The following is a 21,677-nucleotide window of genomic DNA, read 5'->3' on the forward strand; positions in this document are numbered from 1 at the left end:
GATGACATCATTAGTCCATGACTGCATGCTACAATTTACGGCAGCGTCATCGGGTGCTGCAGTGACCAATCACATGCATGCAGGCATACATGCATTACATGATTATGTGAAAGACCTTTTTCTGCCATTTCTGCTGGCTCTTAAAGGTCGGGTAAAAAACCGACTGAAGGGGAGACGTAGTAATCATTAAAATATGAGGATAACAGTGCAGATTTTCCACTAGTCTGTCCTGAAACTGTTCGACCACCAACCCCACTGGATTGAGTTGTTTTCTGCCCAGGAGAGTTGTGAAGGGGAGAGAAAGAAACCAGAGGAATGACATGTTGCAAAAGCCTCCCTGCCTTCCAGGATTCTAACTAGGAACTCTTATTTTCAGGTGAAAATCTAGTGAAATCACAGTTGTGAATACAATATTACATTTCTGCAGTTAGACTCTTTCAATGCACACTTCACACTTGATTTGTTAGCTCAGTAAGCCTTCATCCAATGAGACTGAGGTTTCAATCAGTAGTTTTAAGTCTCCTTCAATATGATGAAGAAAATAGCACATATTTTGCTCCAGATACCTTCGAGTGTCACGTGTCACTCTTTCATTCCATTTCCCACGGTTATCTACAATTCTTTTATCTTTGTTATTTGTTACTGTCTGTCAGACCCCCCTTAACTTTTGTTGTCGCACCTTTTGTTGTGTGCTAGACCTCTTGATTCAGTTACCTTTTGTTCTTTGTTGTACTACTCGCTGTCACTGATTAGCAACCATACTCAAATTAACCACTATTCACTCTTGTATTTACATACGGCCCCCTCCCTACCCTCTGACCCACTCTCTGACCATCCCTATAAATTGCGTCCTCTCCAAATGTTCTTGGTTGGTTTACCTTCACAGACTCATGCTCTGTGTTGGTAAGCCCATCGTATGCCAGAATACCAATAAACACCCCACTACAGGAAACTTCAAAGGACTAAGAGTGAAATTTGGCAAATTATGGTCCCATGTAGAGTTAAATAAAAAATAAACTATGGTGTGTTCCACCAGTCCCTACCAAATGGAGGTGCATTGTGTCCTTGACTTCTCACTCAGATCCACCGCTAACTCAAGATGTCTGGTTTTATAAAACTGACATGACGACCATGAAATTCCAAACTTAATGCTTCAGAACAGTAGTCCACAAACCAGTGAGTGACATCATGGTGGCTACACCTATCTTTTACACACAGTCTATGATCTGGACCAAAGTGACTGACCAGCTGACAGAACTAATGTCATCCCTTGAGACTTTCAGGAAGAGTGGTTTAAAAATCTATCTGATGATAAATCTTTTTAGTAAATAAGAAGAAATGCATTTTCTTTCATTCCCATAAATCTTAAAAGCTCCCGACACTCAGTTAGCAAAACACTACTGGTTATACATTATTCTGAATTGCAGTCCTTCATGATTGCTAACCCTGGACTGGAATACAAAGAACTGCAGCATTACAATCTGTACATGCTTTGTAGCTCCTGAGACAGAGATTCTGTCTGTTTTACATTTTACAATTTATATCACAGCTTCACAGATGTTTTTTTCAGTAGTACAGCTTATATTCCAGTTTTCCCTGGAGTCTGTCTAAATTGTATTCTCTTTGGCCCTGGAGCAGAGGGTGAATTCCCTGCAAGCACACTGTGAAGTCTGCCAGCTTAAGACTGAGGCTTTGGCTTTATCCCTGCAGATACACAGGGAAGACTCAGCCTTTTCTTTAGTCCCCATAAATGTTACATAATGATGCAATACAGTTTACCTCCAAAAACTCCATTTAGCCCCCTGCTCCTTTACGAGTATCCCTGCTGTCTTCTGATGTGTCGTAGCAGAAAGAGGGCTGTTTCTTACAGATGCCAGTGGGGCAGCAGAGGAGGGAGGGGCAGGTTTATTTTTGTCTTTCAGCAGGAGGTAAACAACAAACATTCCCTTACATGTCGACAACACAACATCTGCTCTGCGACTTTAAGATGGGGGAATAAGACAGAAGCCTTATTCAAAAGCAGCAACATCAAAGCCCATGACCATGAAAAGGCAATACGCCACTGCACCATACTGTATTTCATAAGCAAAGTCAGGATGTTTTTTATAGTCCTCAAACAAAATCCACTCAACCTAATAGTGTAACTTGGCAGGAATAATTTGAGAAAGATGCTGATACTTAAAGATGCAGCAGACTGCAAACTCAGGAAAGAAAGAAAATGTGCTTCCTTCTTCATAATCCCTTCAAAAAACTTCTCCTTATCTGTTTTTTTTTATCTTCCCTCTTTTCCACTGTTTCATCAGCTGCCTTAGGCAAGAAAAGCAGAGAGAAAACAATGATGCTTAATACATCAAAAAAGGAAGATCATGCACCATTGTAGCATTACTGTGGTAAAGCCATGTTGCTGTATGATGTGTTGTGACAAGACTAATAAAGTATGGCCAAGAATAGAGACAAGTGAGTAGGTGGTGAAGAATAGAGAACATTGTCTTATAGGAACCATAAGGCAGTTGGATGCTTAGAAAAGTTTACTTCATTGAAAGTGATCTCCGTTAACAGCACAGATAAAAAAAAACAAAAAAAAAACATCTTAGCTGAAAATGAAATGTTACATCATGTCTAACAAAATGTAATTATCGGATAACCACATCATAAATAAACTGAGTAGAATATATAAATGAATCAATCATTTGTGAAAACGTTTAAGGAATTATTCAAATTCTTATATAACCGCATTCTAATTATATGATCCAATTACTCCAATGTAAGGCCATCATTGTTGTCAACATACAATATTCAGTGACTCTTTTATATTACAACTATTTTATAACACTTGCCATTTACATCCCTGTTTAAGATACATGCTCAACCGCTGCTACTAAATTTAGCCAGTTAGCTCCTGTTATCTAGAACAACAACACTGTCAAATTAGTTCTCTGTAAACCAAGTAAAGCACACAAACTGTTGTGGGAATCTTTGGGAAACTCACAATTTAATTTAATTCTGATTATTTTTCTTACTAAGCTAATAATGACAAAATTAAATATAAAAATGCACTCAAACAATGGTTCCTTTTTTGAAATGAACTCTGAGATAATGCTAGTATGCATCATTCAGATGCTGCTCTGTACCTGCTTTCCTTCTGCCAACTTCACATTATCAATTACCCTGCCATCATGTCTACATGGTGTTGCAGTATGCTAGAAGACACTTCATGAGTAAAATGAGCGGGTAGCGCCAATTCTGCAAGTTCACGAACCAATCCTGTGAACTCGCATAGTGGAGCTTTCTGTATCGATATTCTTCTTTAGAATCACTTTCCAGTTCAAATATGACTGAATTAGTGCAAAATTACAAGTTGCTATTGTGTAGCATAAAGTTGTTTCACAGTGTTTGTGCAGAGCTGTAGGTGTGCTGGTGTGCTCGAGCTGCCGTGAGAGGGGAGGTGTAAGTGAAGAGAGATGCAGAGACGGGATTTTTTTCATGAAAAACCCTGTAGCTTAACCTTATTACACAAAGTTTAATTTTGGGGGGGAATGCAGAAGATATGAAGTGCAGTTCTAATGTGAATGATGTTTTTCCTTCACACCCTGCTAACTGGAGAAGTTGGCTTTACATTAAATAGTGTTAGCAAGAACTAGGTAAAGAGTGTTAGCAGTCACAGCTAGCTGCTGTATCATCATCATCAGCAGTTGCCAAAATAAACATTTTCTTAGAGGTCGGCGCACAACTTTGTGAAGAGGGAAAATACTGAATGGTCTGTACTGGTGTTCTTATAAAACATCATTACCACAGCTAAATTGTTTTTCTGATTCCAAGTACAGTCAATATTTATTGAAAGTGTTCTTATTCCCACCATTTCTCATTAAATAGGAACATTGTTGGAGTGTTTAAGTCAGACTAAAAGCTGTTTTATCTTAGGACTGTATTATATTACTTCATTAAGTTTTGATATGTTGTTGCACGTCACTGGCCAGTCACCCATCGTCATTCTTTGATAATATGGTCAAATGGTGTAATATTAGTAAAATGATAGAGCCATAGCCTTTTGATATATGATATAATTACTTTTAAGACAAATTTTAATTTCCCAGATTATATTTGTTTGTTGCTGCCAGGTTCTGCTCCTCTCCCAGATGTTATTATTCAGTAAGTGTTATCATTGTACATCATTCCCACACATGAGGGCCAGCAGAGACCAGCTTCACCATTTAGAAGGCTCCGTGGGCCACTATCATCCCATTTAATGAAGGTGGAGTCTTCATTTTGCACTTACAAAGAAGAGCAAAAGTCCACATAGAGATTGGGGGGTTGATGGTGCCGTAAATCAGCAGACTCTCTGGCAGGAAGCTTCAGCTTAAGTCCTGTCCTGAACCAATAGTATAGTTATAGTATTTTTTTTTGTTTGTTTTTTGTTTTTTTTAACTTAAGTCTCATTTGGACTTGCATTACCACTCTCTGTCAGAAAGCTCTATTTTGTACATTTCCTGGGTAATGACTCCACCAGACTTTTTAAGGGAATTTGTTCACACTGTAAGAGGTTTCCTCTGTCATCAGTGTTACTTTCTGCTCATCAATGATCCAAATTGATCACAGCATGCCTACTGAGCCTACTAGAACTTGAACAATTAAATGTCCTTATGTTTTAAATGCTATGGAAATATCACCTCTTACGACTTGTTCGTAGTGTTTTTACATTTTAACTTTATTGCTTTGCGCATCCATATTGATGTCTATGTTGTGTTTTGTCATGAACCTGTCTGTCTGTAACTCAGTGTTATGTTGTTATATTGTCTAATACAGGTCCCTTAGTGTTGTTTGTCAGTGACTCAGTGCTGTTTTATGATGTTATTTGAGAATAGGTCTCTCTTGAGAATGAGGCCCCGTGTCTGAATGAGATTACCTGTATAAATAAATGTTAAATAAAGCGAAAAAGAACAAAACTGGCCTATAAGTATAGAAATTATGTGCAAGGGGTAGAAAGTTTCCAAATTGTTTGTCAGGTCAGAGTTTTGGGGCTTGTACAGATGTTAGATATCACCACATTCCAATAAAACAGTCAACATAAACAGAATACAAGAAAACGAACAAAGGCAGTGCAGTCTCCAGTCTATCTAATGTAGATTTAGATCATACTGCATCGTCCTGTCTCTAGGACTTCCACATGAGCCCAAACTTGGTCTACTCTGTATTGAATAAAGGTACGTTGTCTTTGTCTGTCGCTGCTGCAGCCAACAGGTGGCTAGCAAAAACTGCAACACCGGCTCAGATGTAGAGTAAAAATCCAAGCTTGTTTGGTGTCTGGTGGGTGCCATTAGCTGCCTTGTTACACAGAAAAAAGAATTTAGTTAATGTGGTTATTTCAGAGTTACTTTGATGTTGTTGTTCAAGCTCAGAAATTTCCAAAATCCCTGGTGTGGGACACCAGCAAGGAGTCGCAGTCATGAAATGATTCACCGAAGACAAAAACAGAAAAAAAGTGACATTATGAAATGTGACATTATAAATGAAATGTGAAAATGAAAGTGTCATTGAGAAAAATGCCACAGTGAAATAAAACTGTATTTCTGAAGAGAGGATTATTGAAAAATGTTAATTTGAAAACAAGAATATTGAAATAACTTTTCATTAATTATGGGGTGGCGTTTCATTGATTTCTTAAAATATTATTATTCAGTTTATTTTTCATTCATTTATTTAATTTTGTCCACTTTAGGATTCCATACAAGACTTGGGAAAATTGTTGGTAATAAGTACATTTAATCTGATGTGAATTTTTATGTTGTATTGCACCTTCCAATGCTAGTATTGTCTATGTCATGCTACTGATCTCAGTTTTACCTCTAAACAACTGTTCAGAGCCCCTCCTGTTTCATGCCCTTTCTGCTGTTACTTCTCCATACGTGCAGATGGTCCTGCCAATTTCATTTAGATTTTCAAAAATAGCCAAAGTGGTTTGATTGTTTCCTCTGTATTCTGCTCACAAAGCATCAGTAAACGAATGACTCATGCTTCTGTGGACACACAAATCATTTTCACCTGCAGTGGGTCTCGTCTTTTTAGCTGAACAACAAACGCAACACAAGTACAGATTGAGCACAGTCAAGGAAATTGGGTTTTCTGGGTGAAACACATCAGAAATAGGACCTTGGGTCTTAAAAACAAGATTTCATAAGTCAGGTGCTTTGTGTTTTTCTCTTTGATCCCTCTTCTTGCTCTCAGTAGCATTCACTCAGCCTCCTGTAGTCATGCGGGAGCCCACAAGAGACATGTAAGGGTTTAAAACATGCTGTTTTCAGAACTGGACCACTCTTTGTTTTCACCGTTTTACTGAAAGGTGAGCAATTGAACATTTTGTATATCTGACTGAGAGGGTTATGAATGCCTTTGAGAGACTCTGGCACAGTCTGGTGCCACATCTCGCATTTCACAAAAGAGCAAGAATGGATGCATCACTCCTATTTCCAGACACACACACACACACACACACAAACACACACACACACACACCTAATCGACCGGAGAAACGAGGCTGACGTCAAACCTCCCATTCACAACCACTCCCTCCACCTCTCTCTGTCACTCTGTCTCCACACTGCGCTTGCCAAGCTTCTGACAGCCTGAGTTAAGGAGCAGAATTATTGGCTGTCAGGCCCAGTAGTAATGAATGGGGAGCAGCCGGTAAGTCGCCAGGGGACAAACATACACACAGAGAAAAGGTAAATTAAAGGGGAGCTGCCCTCAGCCACTAAAGGTGAGCATTTCTGTATAAACTTACAGACTCTGATGATGAGCCTGACATTTTATAAACATAAAGGTTCATTCATTTAACATGAAACACCTCCTTCGTTTTGTATCTTGAAAACATGTTTTCTTAATTGCCTACTTAGTATGAGAAATGGCATTCTGTTGTGCTGTTTGAAGTGGCTCAGCCTACAAAAGGTGATGTCACCCACTTCAGTGCACCTGTCAGGATTTAGCAACATTCAAATCTGGTAAGAGGTGTTTGGTAGCTTGTTTACTGTCTATTAAATCTAATTAATCACGCCCACTCCCACTGAAGCAAAGCTGTGTTTGCTGTGTTTTTCCCTAAATTTAATTAATACTGATCTTTTATAGACTAACCCTGGTGGCACCTGGTGGGTTTTTTTTGGCATATTTCAGAAAGCTCTCTAGATTGTTACACATAGACATCTTAGCATCGTGTGTAGCAACCAGAAATTTACTCTGAAGGAGAACAAAGATATGGTTAGCTGGAAGGTTAACAGGATGTGTTCCTTTCATAGGTTTGTTATGTAAGAAACCCCAGCTGACTTTGAGACTGCTGTCGATGCATTCCAGCTTCAAAATGCTCAGTCCTGGTGCTCAATGCTTATTTCCTAACTTCCAGAAAATACAAAAATACACCATGTGAATATGTTAAGAAGGTAAAAACCTTAATTTTTACTGGAAGGTGTATTTGAAGTTCCCCAGGGCTTTGCTTTAATAGATAAACAATGCACTTTTTTTTACCTGACCTGCTTTGGTAAAATTATGCCCACATATTTTGGAAATTGCTTCAGCCCCCAAATCATAATCCCTGATGGTATTATTAGATAAAATTGTTGATTGTAATGGATTTGGGTCAGTGTACCATTTTTAATACAGGATGTTCATCAGCCCATGCAATCATTAGGGATTTATATCTGCCCATCAACACACATACTCAAACTAAAGAGTTAAAAAAAAGTTTTTAAAACAGCAATAAGGTCTTCATCAGCAGATAATAATGCCAGATCAGTCCATTCAAATGCAAGCTTATGACTTTTGGGATTTCCCATCTGTGTAGGCCTAAGAACTAAGCATTAAATGGCACATAGTGGCTTTTCCTGAAGCTTTCAACTACATTGTCAATATACACTACCGGTCAAAAGTTTTAGAATACCCCAATTCTTCCAGTTTTTTATTGAAATTCAAGCAATTCAAGTCCAATGAATAGATTGAAATGGTACAAAAGTAAGCGGTGAACTGCCAGAGGTTAATAATACAAAAAGGCCTTTTTCAGGGAACAAGATATGAGTTAACAACTTAAAGCTGTTCTGCAGCAATGGAGGTTGATCAAGCCTTGAAAGTTGGTGCTACCAAATCCTACAGGTGTCTCAACTTTTCTAGATTACTTACAACCCCCTCTGTCTGCATAAAAATAGTGCTGGAACACACCGTGGCACCAAACCCTCCAGAGCATTATTTGAACAGTATTGTACTGCAGAAAGTAGTGTGTTGCTATAAGAATAGTGAGGAAAAGACAATTAACAACAGAAGAGAGACAGATCATCATAACACTTTAAAATGTAAGTCTTTCCTACAGAGAAATTGTGAAGAAAGTCAAGGTGTCAGTGAGTTCAGTTTTCTTTACTATCAAGAGACACTCAAAAACTGGAGGAAACTCTGACAGGAAGAGGTCTGGAAGACCCAAAGCCACAACAGAATCAGAAGACAAGTTTTTGAGAGTCAGCAGCTTGGTGATAGGAGCTCACAGGACAACAGTTTCAATCACAGCTTAATAGTGGTCATAGTAAGAAGTCTCAGTTTCTACTGTGAAGAGAAGACTTGGAGCTGCAGGTTTGACACGTCGAGTTTCAGCGAGAAAGCCATTGCTAAGGCCTCAGAATCAGAAAAAGAGGCTTGCCTGGGCCATGAAACACCACCAATGGACTACTGAAGACTGGAAGAAGTTATTATGGACTGATTAATCAAAATTTGAAATCTGTGGATCATCAAGCAGGATTTTTGTACGCCGTCCAGTAGGAGAAAGGATGGTTCCTCAGTGTGTGACATCAACTGTCAAACATGAAGGAGGAAGTGTGATGGTCTGGGGTTGTTTTTCTGGATCCAGGGTCTGTGACTTGTACAGAGTAAGAGGAACCCTGAACCCAAACAGCTACCACAGCATTCTGCAGCTCCATGCAGTATCCTCTGGTATGTTCCTAGTTGGTCAGAGGTTCATCCTACAGCAAGATAATGACCCAAAACATAAATCCAAGCTATGACAGATCTACCTTAGGAAAAAAGAAGAAGATGGTGAGCTTGAAAACATGGAGTGGCAGCACAGTCTCCAGACTTAAACCCCATGGAGCTGCTTTGGGATGAACTGGACAGAAGAGTGAAAGCAAAGCAACCTACAAGAACCACACATTTATGGGAACTTCTGCAACAGAGTTGGGAAGAACTTTCTGTAGAATATTTGATTTCCATTGTGGAAAGAATGCCACGAGTGTGTTCAGCTGTTATATCGACCCAAGGTGACTATTCAAGGCTACAAAAAGTATTTATCATCTAAGCTTTCTTCAATTTGTACTGGTTTCTGTTGCAGGATAAACTCAGCTCTAAGAGAGGTCTGGACCCAAAAAAGACCAACGCCAAGCCTTTTACATATTGTATAATGAGACTTCAACCTGAAGTAATGGTCTATGTAGCACTTTCAAAGACGGAAAAAGTTTCAAATTCACTATCTTACAAAAAAGTGTGACCCTGGACAGTCACACAGCACTGCTGTAAGAAAAGGGAGAAACTGTTAATTGCCTGTAAGAAATTTGTCATTTGACCTGAGAAAGCCCTTCGTCTTTTTTAGTGGACAGGCAGTAGAAATGGGGGTGGAACTGAGCTGTAATTGGTTTCTGTTTACCAGTAATCCTGCCACTGACACAACCACAAGCAATTAGCCAGACAGCTCATCCTTTATCAGTGCAAAACTGGCACAGTGCATGTGTGTGTATGTGTGTTAGTCATGAGGGAGGGTGTAAGTAGGCTGAGGGAGACATGAGATTAAAATCAGCTCTTTTGTCCTCATTTTTTTGTGTCTTGGTCCTGAATCATCCGGTGTGACAACATTGAAAAGGTAGACTTAATTCTAATGATGGTTATTCTCACTGCACTCCTTCAAAAACAAGTTTAAAAAAAGATCAATACAAAATATGTTACATGACTCAATGAATTCATATATAGAAGCAGTGAATGTGGTAGGAGTGAGCTTTTAAAGTTCCTTAATGAGTCTGAAAGGATGTTAGTGTATGACTCATCAGTCTCTTTTTCCCCTCCAGTGGCTTTTCAAGCAGCAGCAAATGATTCTTTGGGTTCTATATTGTTTTTAAAGCTCCAAACCAGGAATTTTGACAAAAATGTTACCAAAACACCTGCCTGTTTATCCAGATTTGGTTGTTTACATTGTATTTCGACAGTGAAAGGGTTTGTGAGTCTCGTGGGAGGAACTGCAAAGCTGAACATGCTGAAAAGCTCTTTTTTTCTGCACACAAGGACATACGTGTGTATATATATCCAGTATATATGCACTGCAACTGTGACAAAGCCGAAACAAGAAAAGCTCCACTGAGTATCAGACACACAGGGCAGTGTAGGAGAGCACATCAAAGGCAGCAACGGAGAGGATTTATGAATGAAAGTGTAAGTACACACACACACACCGATTCATACTAGACAAGATTTGACAGGCTGCCAAAAATAGAAACCACAGTGCGCGTTGGCTGGCGGTAAAAGTGCTGTCTCTCTCGCTCTCTCTCTCACGCGCGCGCGCGCGCACACACACACACACACACACACACACACACACACACACACACACACACACACACACACACACACACACACACCTCCGCAGTCCCTCTGTCACCCCGCCCGTCTTTGGCGGAGTCCGTATGTGAGTCATCGGTGGACTTTAACCGTCTTTGTCCCTCAGTGCTGCAGCAGAGACACAGCAGCAGTCAATGACAACAGACTCTGCTACAATTACTATGGCACCGAGCATACAAACAGAATTCATCACAAAAACACCGTTTATTAAACCCTTACTAGCAATTTTAAAACATTTCCTTAGCATTTTAGCACAGAATAAACGGTGAGAAGCTAATTAGGTGAGAGTAAGCAGCTAACACTCGCCACCATATTTGAAGACTTTACAACAACAACGCGTCTTCGTGTTGAACAGACCTATAAACTGGGACTATTTAAGCCAGTCAGTGCTACTAAGTATAGTCTGTCTTTATTAATGTATGAGTTGCGATAAAATCACCGCTGATATGCCTGCTGGGTGCAGACTAGTTTCAGTTGATAATCACACAGACGCACTTTTTTTTTGTTTGGCTGACTCGAATTAACTGCTCGCGTGCGCGTCGTGTGCCTACATATATATGTATGTATGTGTGTGTATGTTTTGGTGCGTGCGCGTGTGTGTTGCGTATCTCCTCGCGCTGTGACGCACGAGTCAGGTGGTCGCTCTAATAGCGCGAGGATCTGTCCGCGGTGCTGAATCCACACTGAGAGCAGAGAGATGCTCAGCTCCCCCACGACCCTCCACAGAGACTAACTGCAGAGGTAAGACTCACTAATAACACAAAAAACACACTGTACGCTCCTTTAAACATGGCTTCTGTCGCTTTTCACATGAATACAGAGTTTTTCTTTTTTTAATTACTTCAGTTCGCTCGTGTTTCACTCGCTTTGCCAACCTGATGCGCCGCCACAGATGTTGAGGCGAAGAGGTTGCGTTGTCGCCCGCAGTGAGCCTTTTGTTCTAATTTCGCTTCATTTTTCAATTTGTGACGTTTTGTAGCTTATTAGTTTTCTGTCGATCATTAAACTTGCCCACTCGAAGTTTGGTCATTTAAAGTCAGCTTGAAACACAAAAAGAAAAAGTAAACACGGCAAACGCAACAGTGTCGTCGCTTCTGCATTGTTTTTTTTAAACCGTCAACCTTATGTTGTAGGCGTTTTCATTAAAAAAAAAAAATCTCAGTGCATTTGACATATTTCATCAAATATTTTATCCCACTGGAGAACAATTTGTCCCAGCGCAACCCTGTTAAACAGGACTTAAAGCCGGGAAAACAGTAGTAATTGGTGTTTTCAGATTAAAGCAGAGGTTGCGTGAACATCAGCCTTACCGGGTTACCTTGACAACGGGGCTGTGACTCACGGAGAGCAGCAATTTGACGACTAATGAGATTTGCACGGGAGCTGAATGCCGCTGCTATTACTGCTGCTGGCTAACAGGCGGCACGATTCCTGTATGATCCTCAAATACCAGCAACAGGCAGTGAATTGGAGCAGCAATGAAACACTCTGGGGTATACAGTCTGTTATTATTATTATTATTATTATTATTATTATTATTATTATTATTATTATTATTATTATTATTATTATTATTATTATCATGCAAATAGTCAGTTGCATTTCCCATGCAATTTTAGAGTATCTTCAAAAATGACATGAGTAAAAATATCACATTAATAACATTAAAGACAAGAATTCAAATCCCATAAAAGCAAATGTAAAACAAAAAACTATTTTATCTAACTGAATGTTGTCATATAAAACACACAGATTGTGAGAAAGAACTGAGGTGTTTGACCTGGTTCCCATCAGAGCAAAAGTAATCCGTCAAGACCTTTGTCTCACATGAAAAACTAAATCTGTCTCAGCTGTTTGCAATCTTACAATCAGACCAGACATTTTAAGTGACAACAAGAGCAAAAGGCATTTAAGAAATGCCAGAGCAGAAACCATTGTGAACCTGTTAGTTTAATGTGTAAAGGTCAGAGCTGACATGTGCTTCTTTGTCTTTCCTCTGCAGGCGTCACCATGCTGTCACTCCCTGAAAGCTACACAACAGGCAAATCTTTCCTCATCTGTTTTGCCAACCTGCTCTTGATACTTTTATTCGTCAGTTCCTCTGGCGTTCACGGGGCTTCGCTCAGAGAGCACAGACTGAGGGGAAGTGAATCCGACTTCCAGAGAGGAAATGTCCGTCCGGCACCTAACTCCGATATGCTGAAAGCCTTGGAGTACATTGAGAGTCTTCATCAAAGAACCGGCATGGACTCCCAGCAGCACGCCCCTGTCACTGCAGAGACTGATGGCAGCAACACAGATGATGCTGAGAAGCTGCGTGCCATGCTGAGACTGGCTGCTAACCCTATGCAGAGCAAAGATGAGGAGGAGGAAGAGGAGGATGATGAGGGAAGGGAGGATAAGAGTGAAGAGCTGCTGCAGGCTGTGCTCAGCACGCTCCAGCAGACGGAAAAGGCCTACAAGCCGGCTGTGCTTCGCCCCAGTGCAGAGGGAACAGGCATGAAGGTCGGCATGTATCCCAGGGTGCAGCCGAAGCAACAAGGCATCATGCCTCACAAGAAGCTGCCCTTAATGTTTGAAGATGAGGAAGAAGGTGAGGGGGATGAGGAAGAGGATGAGGATAGGCCAGAGCATGAGAGCCCCTACAAACGCACTAATGAGAACGTGGAGGAGAAGTACACACCTCAGAACCTGGCAACACTGCAGTCTGTGTTCGACGAACTGGACAAGCTGACCAGCACAAAGACCCTCCGCAAGCGGGAAGATGGGGAGGATGACATGGAGGAAGATGATGGGGAAGAAGATGGTGATATGTTCAATGTGAGGAATGCAGCATATGATGACATAGGAGGGGATCTCACAGACTGGGGTCCACTGGAAGAGGAAGGGGATGAGGAGATGGACAACAAACACGAAGTCGACAGAGGGCTTGATTACATCGATGACAATGACGAAGACGCTGATGAGGATGATGAGGAGGAAGATGATGAAAGCTACCCAGTAAAAAGGTCAAAAGATCCAGACGATGTAGCTAATCTGGTGGACTACTATCTCCTGAAAGTGCTGGAGAAAACAGAAGAGGAAGAACAAAAACGAGAGACCGAGGAGGAAGAGGAGAAAGAGAGGGCTGAGAGGAGAGTGGCTCAGACTCAGTACAGAGAAAACATAGATCCAAGAGTCATCTACCAGCTCATACAGATCTCCCAGAAATACCAGATCCCACCTGAGGACCTCATAGACATGCTCAGAACCGGTGAAAAGACATATCAAGACAAGTTGCGAAAAAGCAACGAATTAGCCAGAGCAGAAAGCCAGCTCTCTCAGATTTCCCCAAAAAAGACACACAAGTTCCCCGAGGCTAAATACTACAACAGACGCCTGCCGTATGGACAAAAGACACCAGAAGAGCAGAGGACAGAAGAAATCCTCAAAATCCTGGGGTTGGGAGGCGCAGAGGATTCACCTCCTGTCAGGAAGCAGAAGCTGCACAAAAGCTCACTGCCACGACTTCACACTCTGCCTGCAGGGCGTTTGGGGGAATCTACTCCCACACAACGGCGTCTTCCCAGCACTTTCAGAAATGACTATGACGACACTGTCGACGAAGATGAACTGGCAGCGTATCTTGCAGCTCAGATGCTGGCACAGTATCCCAAACCGGCATACAGCAACAAAAAGGCGAGCCAAAAGCGCGATGAAGTCGGACAGAACATGACGGGCTCTTTTGAAAAGGCGATAGAGGAATATTTTGATCAAATGGACTCAGATAAAAGCCTGAATGAAAAGAGACAGTCTGAGCATGATGAGAGGGGCGATGACACGCAAATGCAGGGCTTTGAGAATGAGGCAGTGATGAAATTGCTGAGCTACCTGAACCCAGAAACCGAGGAAAGTGAAAGTGCCAAAGCTGCACAAGGAATATAAATAAGGCTGTAGATATATATACATGAATATATATTGTTTTGGTGGAGGGAAGAGGGTGAAAATAAAGTATTTTGAAGAAAAAAACATACAGTCAACTTTAGTTATTCTGTAGGTTTACAAAAGTTTATTAGCAGAAATAAGTGTTTGGGCATTCATTTGATGTTTTTTGTTTTTTTATATATGAGTTGATTGCTCAAAAACACTTTACACCCAGTGTCTCACCAGCTGTACATTTCAACGCACACACACACAATCAAAATCAGTGTTGGATCCCTTAGATTCACTTGTGTTTTTTGGTAATTCTTTCTTAAATGTGGTCATATGTGACATACCTGAGATAAATAAAGCATTGACTTTATTTTTTCCTTACTGTGTAGTGTTTCTCAATTTACTCACCATCACACAATGCACCAGCCAAGTCTCACAATGCACTGGGGTTACAAAAACATACTGAGTGAAAAAATGCACTTAGATAACATCATACAGCTGTGAGGTTAATAAATAAAAGACTTAAAAGGCACTCACAGATGCAAACATAGTTGCAATTCTTCAAACTTAACCAGGATTGTGGTTACTGTATAACCACATCTTTGTGCCAAATGAGTCATTATTTGTCACATTTATTTGTAAAAATATTTCTGAGTAATGAACCTTTTGCTTCAAGTTTTGAAATGTGAAACATCCTTGTCTTCTCCCGGTTCAGTAAGCAGGTTTGCTCATGTATTCTTCCATCGTCTGTGGTGACAGAAGAGGTGTGTGAACACATTTCATACATGAGTCAGAACCTGCACTTGTTGAGGGATTGGTAAAGCTTACTATACCTCTTGCAGTGTGTCAGCCTCCTCCATCGTCGCACCCACAGCTAATTTAGAAGTTTCTAAGATTTCTCCTCCCATTAGGAACTCATCCAGGATGAAGTAGGCCTTCTCAAAGTTGAAAATGATGTCCAGCTCACACACCTGAAACACAGCAATATACCATCTGTTAGATCAGAGGTAACGGATTCACCCATGAATGAAAAAGATAATCAACTTCTTCGCTCTCCTGCCACTCATGATCAGATCCTGAAATTGCAAGTTGATGAAAGAAATAAACAAACGAAGACATTTGAGAAATCTTAAATAAAATTAGAAGCATAGAGCGTTTCAGTGGAGGCTCTATTCCTTTTACATTCTTAGTCTCCCACCAGCTGTCAAGTCTATTTGTATAGCCCAACACGACTAATTTGCCTCCACAGGCTTTGCAATATACACAACAAACAACACTATCTCATTCTAATCGTTTGACTTTTTGTAAATAAGGAGGTGTGGCTATCTTGTAAATCAAGCCAGGAGCGTATTAAGGTTTTTTTTTTTTTTCAGCAGGGGCACCTCATGGACACCAGAGGGAGTCTCACATGTGTATGCACAGAGTCAGGAGACGTTTATTTCACTACTGATAATGTAAACCCTAACCCTCACTGCAACTGTATTTTCTTAATGAGCATAAAACTATTAAGAGGCAAGGTCAGGGTAACAGTGTTTTACTAACACCATGAGGAAATCAGCTTTTACAACATAGTGTAATGCATTAGATATGTTGTCACAAACAAGATGTCACATACTTTTTCTGTACTTAAGGTCTTTCATTTAGTTCTAATTAAGCAAACTGAACTTGACGCAGCTGCACAGAGTCCTGAACTTCAACCCTTTCAATGACCACTGCGATAAACTGCAGAACACACTGTTTCAAGCTGCATGTGATTCTGAACTGAGACGTTCAACAATCAGTGCAGGTGTAATGTTTGCATGTTCGTATGCGACGCTTTCATTTCTATTTATACTACCTCTGTCTGAAGGGTCTCTTTTACAACTGCCTTAGATTAATAAATCAATAACAGCAACTGTACCATGTATGAACTCTAATGCCAAAACATATGTTAATTTGCAGTTTTAAGGTAAATCTAATAAAGCATTAAGTTTGCCTTGGGTTACTGTACACTTTATATGCTCCAAGTGTACACCCTACTTAGAATAAGCAGTATATGAGCATTTAATGGTTTATAACACACTACAGGGTGTCCCTAAAGTCTGGACACAGAGGAAATCTCATTAACTATAATGTTTTTTGCCTCCACTGATTAAATATGGTTTTGTCGAAAGAAGAAAGAGTTGAACTGGTTCCTCTGAGTGGACGTAAAGGTTGGACATATGGAAAGATAGCAGAAAAATACATATAGTTAATGAGATTTCCCATGTGCCCAGACTTTAGGGACATCCTGTATAATGTGAAGTAACATAACTCCTGCTGTGAGCACCTACATTTGGAGGCTGTTAAATGAGGACAGTATAGTACAACCCAGCTGTAACTTTATACTGTAGGCAATAAACTCTTTTAAAATGTCTGCTCTATCTGCCTACAACTACAACATACTATATTAAATCATTCCCAATACCGTTGTGTTACCTGCAGGCTTCTTTAAAACTCGAGAGTTTCTTCTCAGTAAACTCTCCCAGCTTCAAAATCTGTCAGTAATTTGATTTATTTATTTGTTCTCAGTTGTCATTTCTTAACTGTAAAGGTTTTTGGATGAGTGCTGAAAAGACATTAAGACTAATTCCAATTCCACTAACTCTTAGCTTACTTCTAGAGAAGATGAGCCCATAACCGACATCACAGACAATCCTTACGTTAACACTGGTCTAAATGTTAACGGGATGCATTTACAAATTGATCTACTTGACTGAATTTCTAAAAATGATGCTCAAAAAATGACTTGCATTGTTATGGTGCATAAAAAGTTTGGTGAGCTTACGAAACTCCAATCAGAGCTGCAACAACAGACATGGACCTGAGCAGAGGTCCAATTAGCCAGCATAACTGAGAACACCTGTGTGTGGGCGCAGCTCAAAACTCCAGACGGCGATTAAAAACAATCTGTTAACAAGCTGTGAATTATGACATCCGGCTCTACTTACATTGCCGAAGTACTTATCCAGCAATTCAACATATCTGTGCAGCACTTCCAGGGCAAGCAGCTCATTATCGTGTTGCTCCAGACCAGCACAGAAATACAGGCTGGCATACCTGCAGTTGAAGAGGAGAAAGGTGACACATTCCAGAAATGGTTACCACAACGTTGTCAAGAAACCTGGAAACATTACAACCACTCAGAGGAGATAGTTCTTATATAGAAATCCCAAAATCTTGGGATAAAATTATTTCAAAGTGAATAAAAATGTTGGAAAAGTGCTGCACTGAGGATCAAGCAAATACAAGTTTATATGTAATTTTAAGAACTTACTGAGTGCACTCATCTTTTCAATTACTGAATACATTCCCAGCATATGTGAAATTATTAAAAGCTGCATAAAGGCACCATCTGTTGTATTTATTGTATTGTAATTTGTGACTGAGTTGGGTTGCTTTAAAATATCTCTGTTCATTTCATTCAGATCCAGCACCTCTAGTTTTATTACAAGCTTGTTACTACGACAAAAGAAGATGAAAGGAGTACAAATGTGAGCTGCATCATCACTATAAAGTCTCAGTCACTGATCTAGGTCATGCTCCGTGTTTATCTACACCTTTAGTCTACCTGGGTCTCATTAACTCGTTGTTGGAAATGGGTGTGTTTGTGCTCTCTGTGTATTCTGAAGCAGGACCAAACACAACACACAAGTTAACCATTAAACTGTGTCTTTTGCAGCCACCTCTTGTAAACGATCTTGAGGTCCCTCCATTGCACAAAGTTGCTCGAACGCGGCGGGCGAGGCAACACCAACATTGTCATGTCCCGGATCACCTTCTTCTTCTCCCGGTCTGTCAGCGGCGTGAACCATTTTTGCAGACGCAGCTTCCCCTGCCGACTGAACAGCAGCAAGAAGCGTATCTGAAGAGGACAGAAAAAAACACTTAAGGACTTTTTTTTGGTCTTGCGTCAGATGCATAATAACTGCAGGGTGTACACTAAGCAAACACGAGGAGCAGCTTAAATGATGACGGCTAAACGCACACAGCTAAAGTGTGGTTAATGTGTAGCCTGTCAGAGTTAAATGAACTACAATTAAGCAGCCACATACAGGCTCACTGAGACACATGCATGTCCAAACACACACATGTAATCCTCGCCCCTTCTACAGGCTAAGTTGCAACAAACTGCAGTTAGGTTTCACAACTCTAAATGTGAGTGAGGCTCACTAGGGAGATAACACACATCTAAACCACCTGTGAGTGCAATAAGGCAGTAAATACAATGTTTGTGTTGTGCAACAGCAATTAATGAGAGCTCTTTGCCCTGAGGTGCAGCTGGAAGCAGCCCTGAGACTCCCTGCAACAAGATAAAACAGGACGTGCAGTAAAGAGAGCAACAATATCTCTCTATCATAGACTTCATTTTAACAAGATGCAGAGGTTTTCTGGGATTGCACTTCACTGATATGTATTTGTTTAAAGAAATATCAAAGGAGCTACTCCATCATCACAGACTGGCATTCATTCACTTTTCACACACATCATTGTTGCTACACTGCCTGTGTTTCACTCAAAGCTTAGTCATCTTAATATAAGGAAACAGATCACAAAGCTAAATCATACACCAGAGTCAAATACGTGACCTTAGATCAAGGAAGTCCTTCCCAGAAATTCATCTGCAGTTATAACATAAAAACTATAAACCTCCATCCACTAGCGGACATTTCACTTTCTGAATTTAACAGCTACAGCATGGGAATTAAGAGCTGGTTACTCAGGAGGACCCGTTTCATTTCCTACAGGTGCAGAGACGCTTCCATTCCGCTCTGATACTCACCATCCTGCAGCAGCAAGTAGAAGGAAAAAAAACCGAAATGCTTAGAAGAAACCAGTCCCTGAATCTTAGCTCCTGCCCTGCCGTGTCTTGTGCGTGTTGAGATGCAGCGACATTGTTGATCTTCCCAGAAATCAGTGCGCTCACACCTTCTCCAGTCAGAGCCGCGCCCTGCCGCGCTCAGCCCGCTGATTGGCTGCTGAGGAGCTCCGACCGCCACACAGGTGAGACAGAAGATTCAGGTCAGACTAATGGAGAGTATGTGTAATGAACTGGAGCTCCTTTAGCATTCACATATATACTGTTATACTGCCTAATGCATAAAAGTTGTAAACCGATAGTTAAGCCATAAACTTAGTTGCGCTATCCACTTTCCTGTATTCTTGCCAATGTTGAAATCAAATCGATGAGGTAAAAAGTCCAATTTTCATGTTAGTGAATCAAAATGACAAGATAAAAGTTAAAATATGACATGTCACCCACAAACATTTCACTGATGCATTAAAGTCCTGTTGACCGTATACACTAACTTAATTTATAATGTATCAACTTCAGTAGCATTGTAAATTAAAATATTTGTTTCACCAAACTTTAAAATGAAAATTCCAAGTTAATAAAAAGCATATTTTTGGAGTCATTTTTTAAGATAAAAGTTAAAATCAAACATAATTCAACTTTGAACATACTATACTTTAAGCAGCTAACATTTTAAGCTGTTTCTCTACTGTAGGCTTATGATGCTATCATTCACTCGTCTGTCTTATCACATAACATTTTTGAGTATTTTATATTCTCTCCAACATTTTAGTCTGTCTTATGTACCCATTTATACATTTTAATATTATGGTACTTCACAAACTTCATCTTAGCTTAAAGTTTCAGTAAAGTAAGCTTGACTAGCTATCTAGCTCGTCCATTTTGTTTTTAGCTAAACTACCAAGTAGGATAAATTTGTGTCACTTCAGGTTTTTTGTTATGTAACGTCTCCAGTTAATTGCTTTTATTTATTTTATTACAAATTCTTTTAAATTGATATTTAAATATGTAAGTGAGGTGATGTCATTAAAAATTGTGAAAATTCGCATTATTTTCAAAAACAGAAATCTGAGTATTGGATAAAGACAGGTTCAAAATTTTGATTTCATTTTGTTGGCATGTTATCGTCAAAAGAGAGATTAGATATTTCCTTTTTCTCACAATCTGAAAATACTGACAACAGCCAAAAGGCAATATATATCACTACGTTTTAGAATTTTAAAAGATTTTATAAACCTGGCTGTGAATGACATAACAACCAGCCTTTCTGCCAAAAAACAAACAAACCAACAAACAAAAACCTCAGAATATAAATTTGAAAAAATCTGGAAATTTTTAACCGCAGACATTTTTTGCTAATGTTCACCGTTTATAATTTATGTCCTGATTTTTCAGGATAGCAAATACTATTAAATACAATTATCATATAAGAAAACCACTCAGAGAGCGCAGTCCTCCGCAAAGGCTGTTCATTCCCCCAGATGGCATTGTTAGAAATGCAGCATTTGTTTATTAGTTATTGATGATCAGAAATCATGGCAACATAGAATGTGTCCATTTAATATAGATGTACCCACAAACAAAATGACCTTGCTCTGAGCACAGATGTGTGTTATGTATATGTATGTTATGCATGGATACTGAACCACGTGACCTAAATATGTAGTGGGAATTGATGGGACTCGGAAACATCCACACAATTTAATTAATTGTTCCTTGTATCATTTCCAATGGATAAGTCCTGATAAGTCCACACCAGTTGATTTGTAGTAGGGTCACAATCATGTGATCATCAGCAGGCAGCTGACGTAGTGTTCACTTGTTGTCATAGTTACAGTGACACTGTGCTGCTACGTTGCAATGGGAAATCTTGAACAAACCCGTGGATCCAGACTATAAGCCGCATCACTGCCAAAATTTACTGAGGTGGTCCCTGTGTCATTTCTGACCTTCTGTGAAAATTTCATCCAAATCTGTTATTCTGTTTTTGATTAATGTTGTGCACAGACAGACTCACGTACACCGATTGTCACATAACTCCTTAGCAGAGTGAATAATCAGGCCTGGGAGAAGACTGCTGCTTTGGGGCAATTATTGCAAACTTGCCTTTAGTTTTTCAATAACTGTACACTGGAGTGGATGCCAGGCATGAAAGGGTAAAATGTAACATAACTTAATAGAAGCTTAATGTAAATTCAGCCTTGAGTTAACCACCACTGATGGCTCTCTGTTTGTAACCTTGCTGTCCTCTGATCTCCTGCATGTCCTGCTGCTGCCGCCGGGGGTCGCTGCTGCCGCTGCTTGT

At 40.0% G+C, this 21,677-nt stretch overlaps 2 protein-coding genes across 3 annotated transcripts; one reads left to right on the plus strand and one right to left on the minus strand.

Moving 5' to 3' along the window:
- The first annotated feature begins 11,224 nt into the window (after positions 1-11,224).
- On the plus strand, positions 11,225-14,908 carry scg2a (secretogranin II a). Of its 2 annotated transcripts, none has more exons than XM_023283216.3 (2): positions 11,225-11,367; positions 12,629-14,908. In XM_023283216.3, the coding sequence occupies exon 2, from the start codon at positions 12,637-12,639 to the stop codon at positions 14,548-14,550; it is 1,914 nt and encodes a 637-aa protein (XP_023138984.2). In that variant the 5' UTR covers positions 11,225-11,367; positions 12,629-12,636; the 3' UTR covers positions 14,551-14,908. The 2 variants fall into 2 exon arrangements, with proteins under 2 accessions (XP_023138984.2, XP_054868459.1); XM_055012484.1 differs by lacking the exon at positions 11,225-11,367 and adding an exon at positions 11,504-11,552.
- ap1s3a (adaptor related protein complex 1 subunit sigma 3a) lies at positions 14,647-19,500 on the minus strand. Its single transcript, XM_023283219.3, has 5 exons — positions 19,340-19,500; positions 18,243-18,421; positions 17,508-17,616; positions 15,372-15,509; positions 14,647-15,285 (listed from the first exon to the last, which is right to left on the minus strand). Exons 1-5 carry the CDS (start codon positions 19,340-19,342, stop codon positions 15,250-15,252), a joined length of 465 nt encoding a protein of 154 aa, XP_023138987.2. The 5' UTR covers positions 19,343-19,500; the 3' UTR covers positions 14,647-15,249.
- Positions 19,501-21,677: the final 2,177 nt, after the last annotated feature.

The sequence above is a fragment of the Amphiprion ocellaris genome, chromosome 7 (genome assembly GCF_022539595.1).
Source record: "Amphiprion ocellaris isolate individual 3 ecotype Okinawa chromosome 7, ASM2253959v1, whole genome shotgun sequence".
In the NCBI taxonomy this organism is placed as follows: Eukaryota; Metazoa; Chordata; class Actinopteri; family Pomacentridae; genus Amphiprion; species Amphiprion ocellaris.

Bases quoted from the DNA above. Each gene is read 5' to 3' on its own strand.
- scg2a (XM_055012484.1), top strand. From the start codon at position 11,519: ATGTTGAGGCGAAGAGGTTGCGTTGTCGCCCGCA. The intron at 11,553-12,628 runs GTGAGCCTTTTG...TTTCCTCTGCAG, and splicing joins AGGTTGCGTTGTCGCCCGCA to GCGTCACCATGCTGTCACTC.
- ap1s3a (XM_023283219.3), bottom strand. The intron at 17,617-18,242 runs GTGGCTGCAAAA...CTTCAACTGCAG, and splicing joins CTCAAGATCGTTTACAAGAG to GTATGCCAGCCTGTATTTCT. The intron at 15,286-15,371 runs GTATAGTAAGCT...CTGTCACCACAG, and splicing joins AGGCTGACACACTGCAAGAG to ACGATGGAAGAATACATGAG.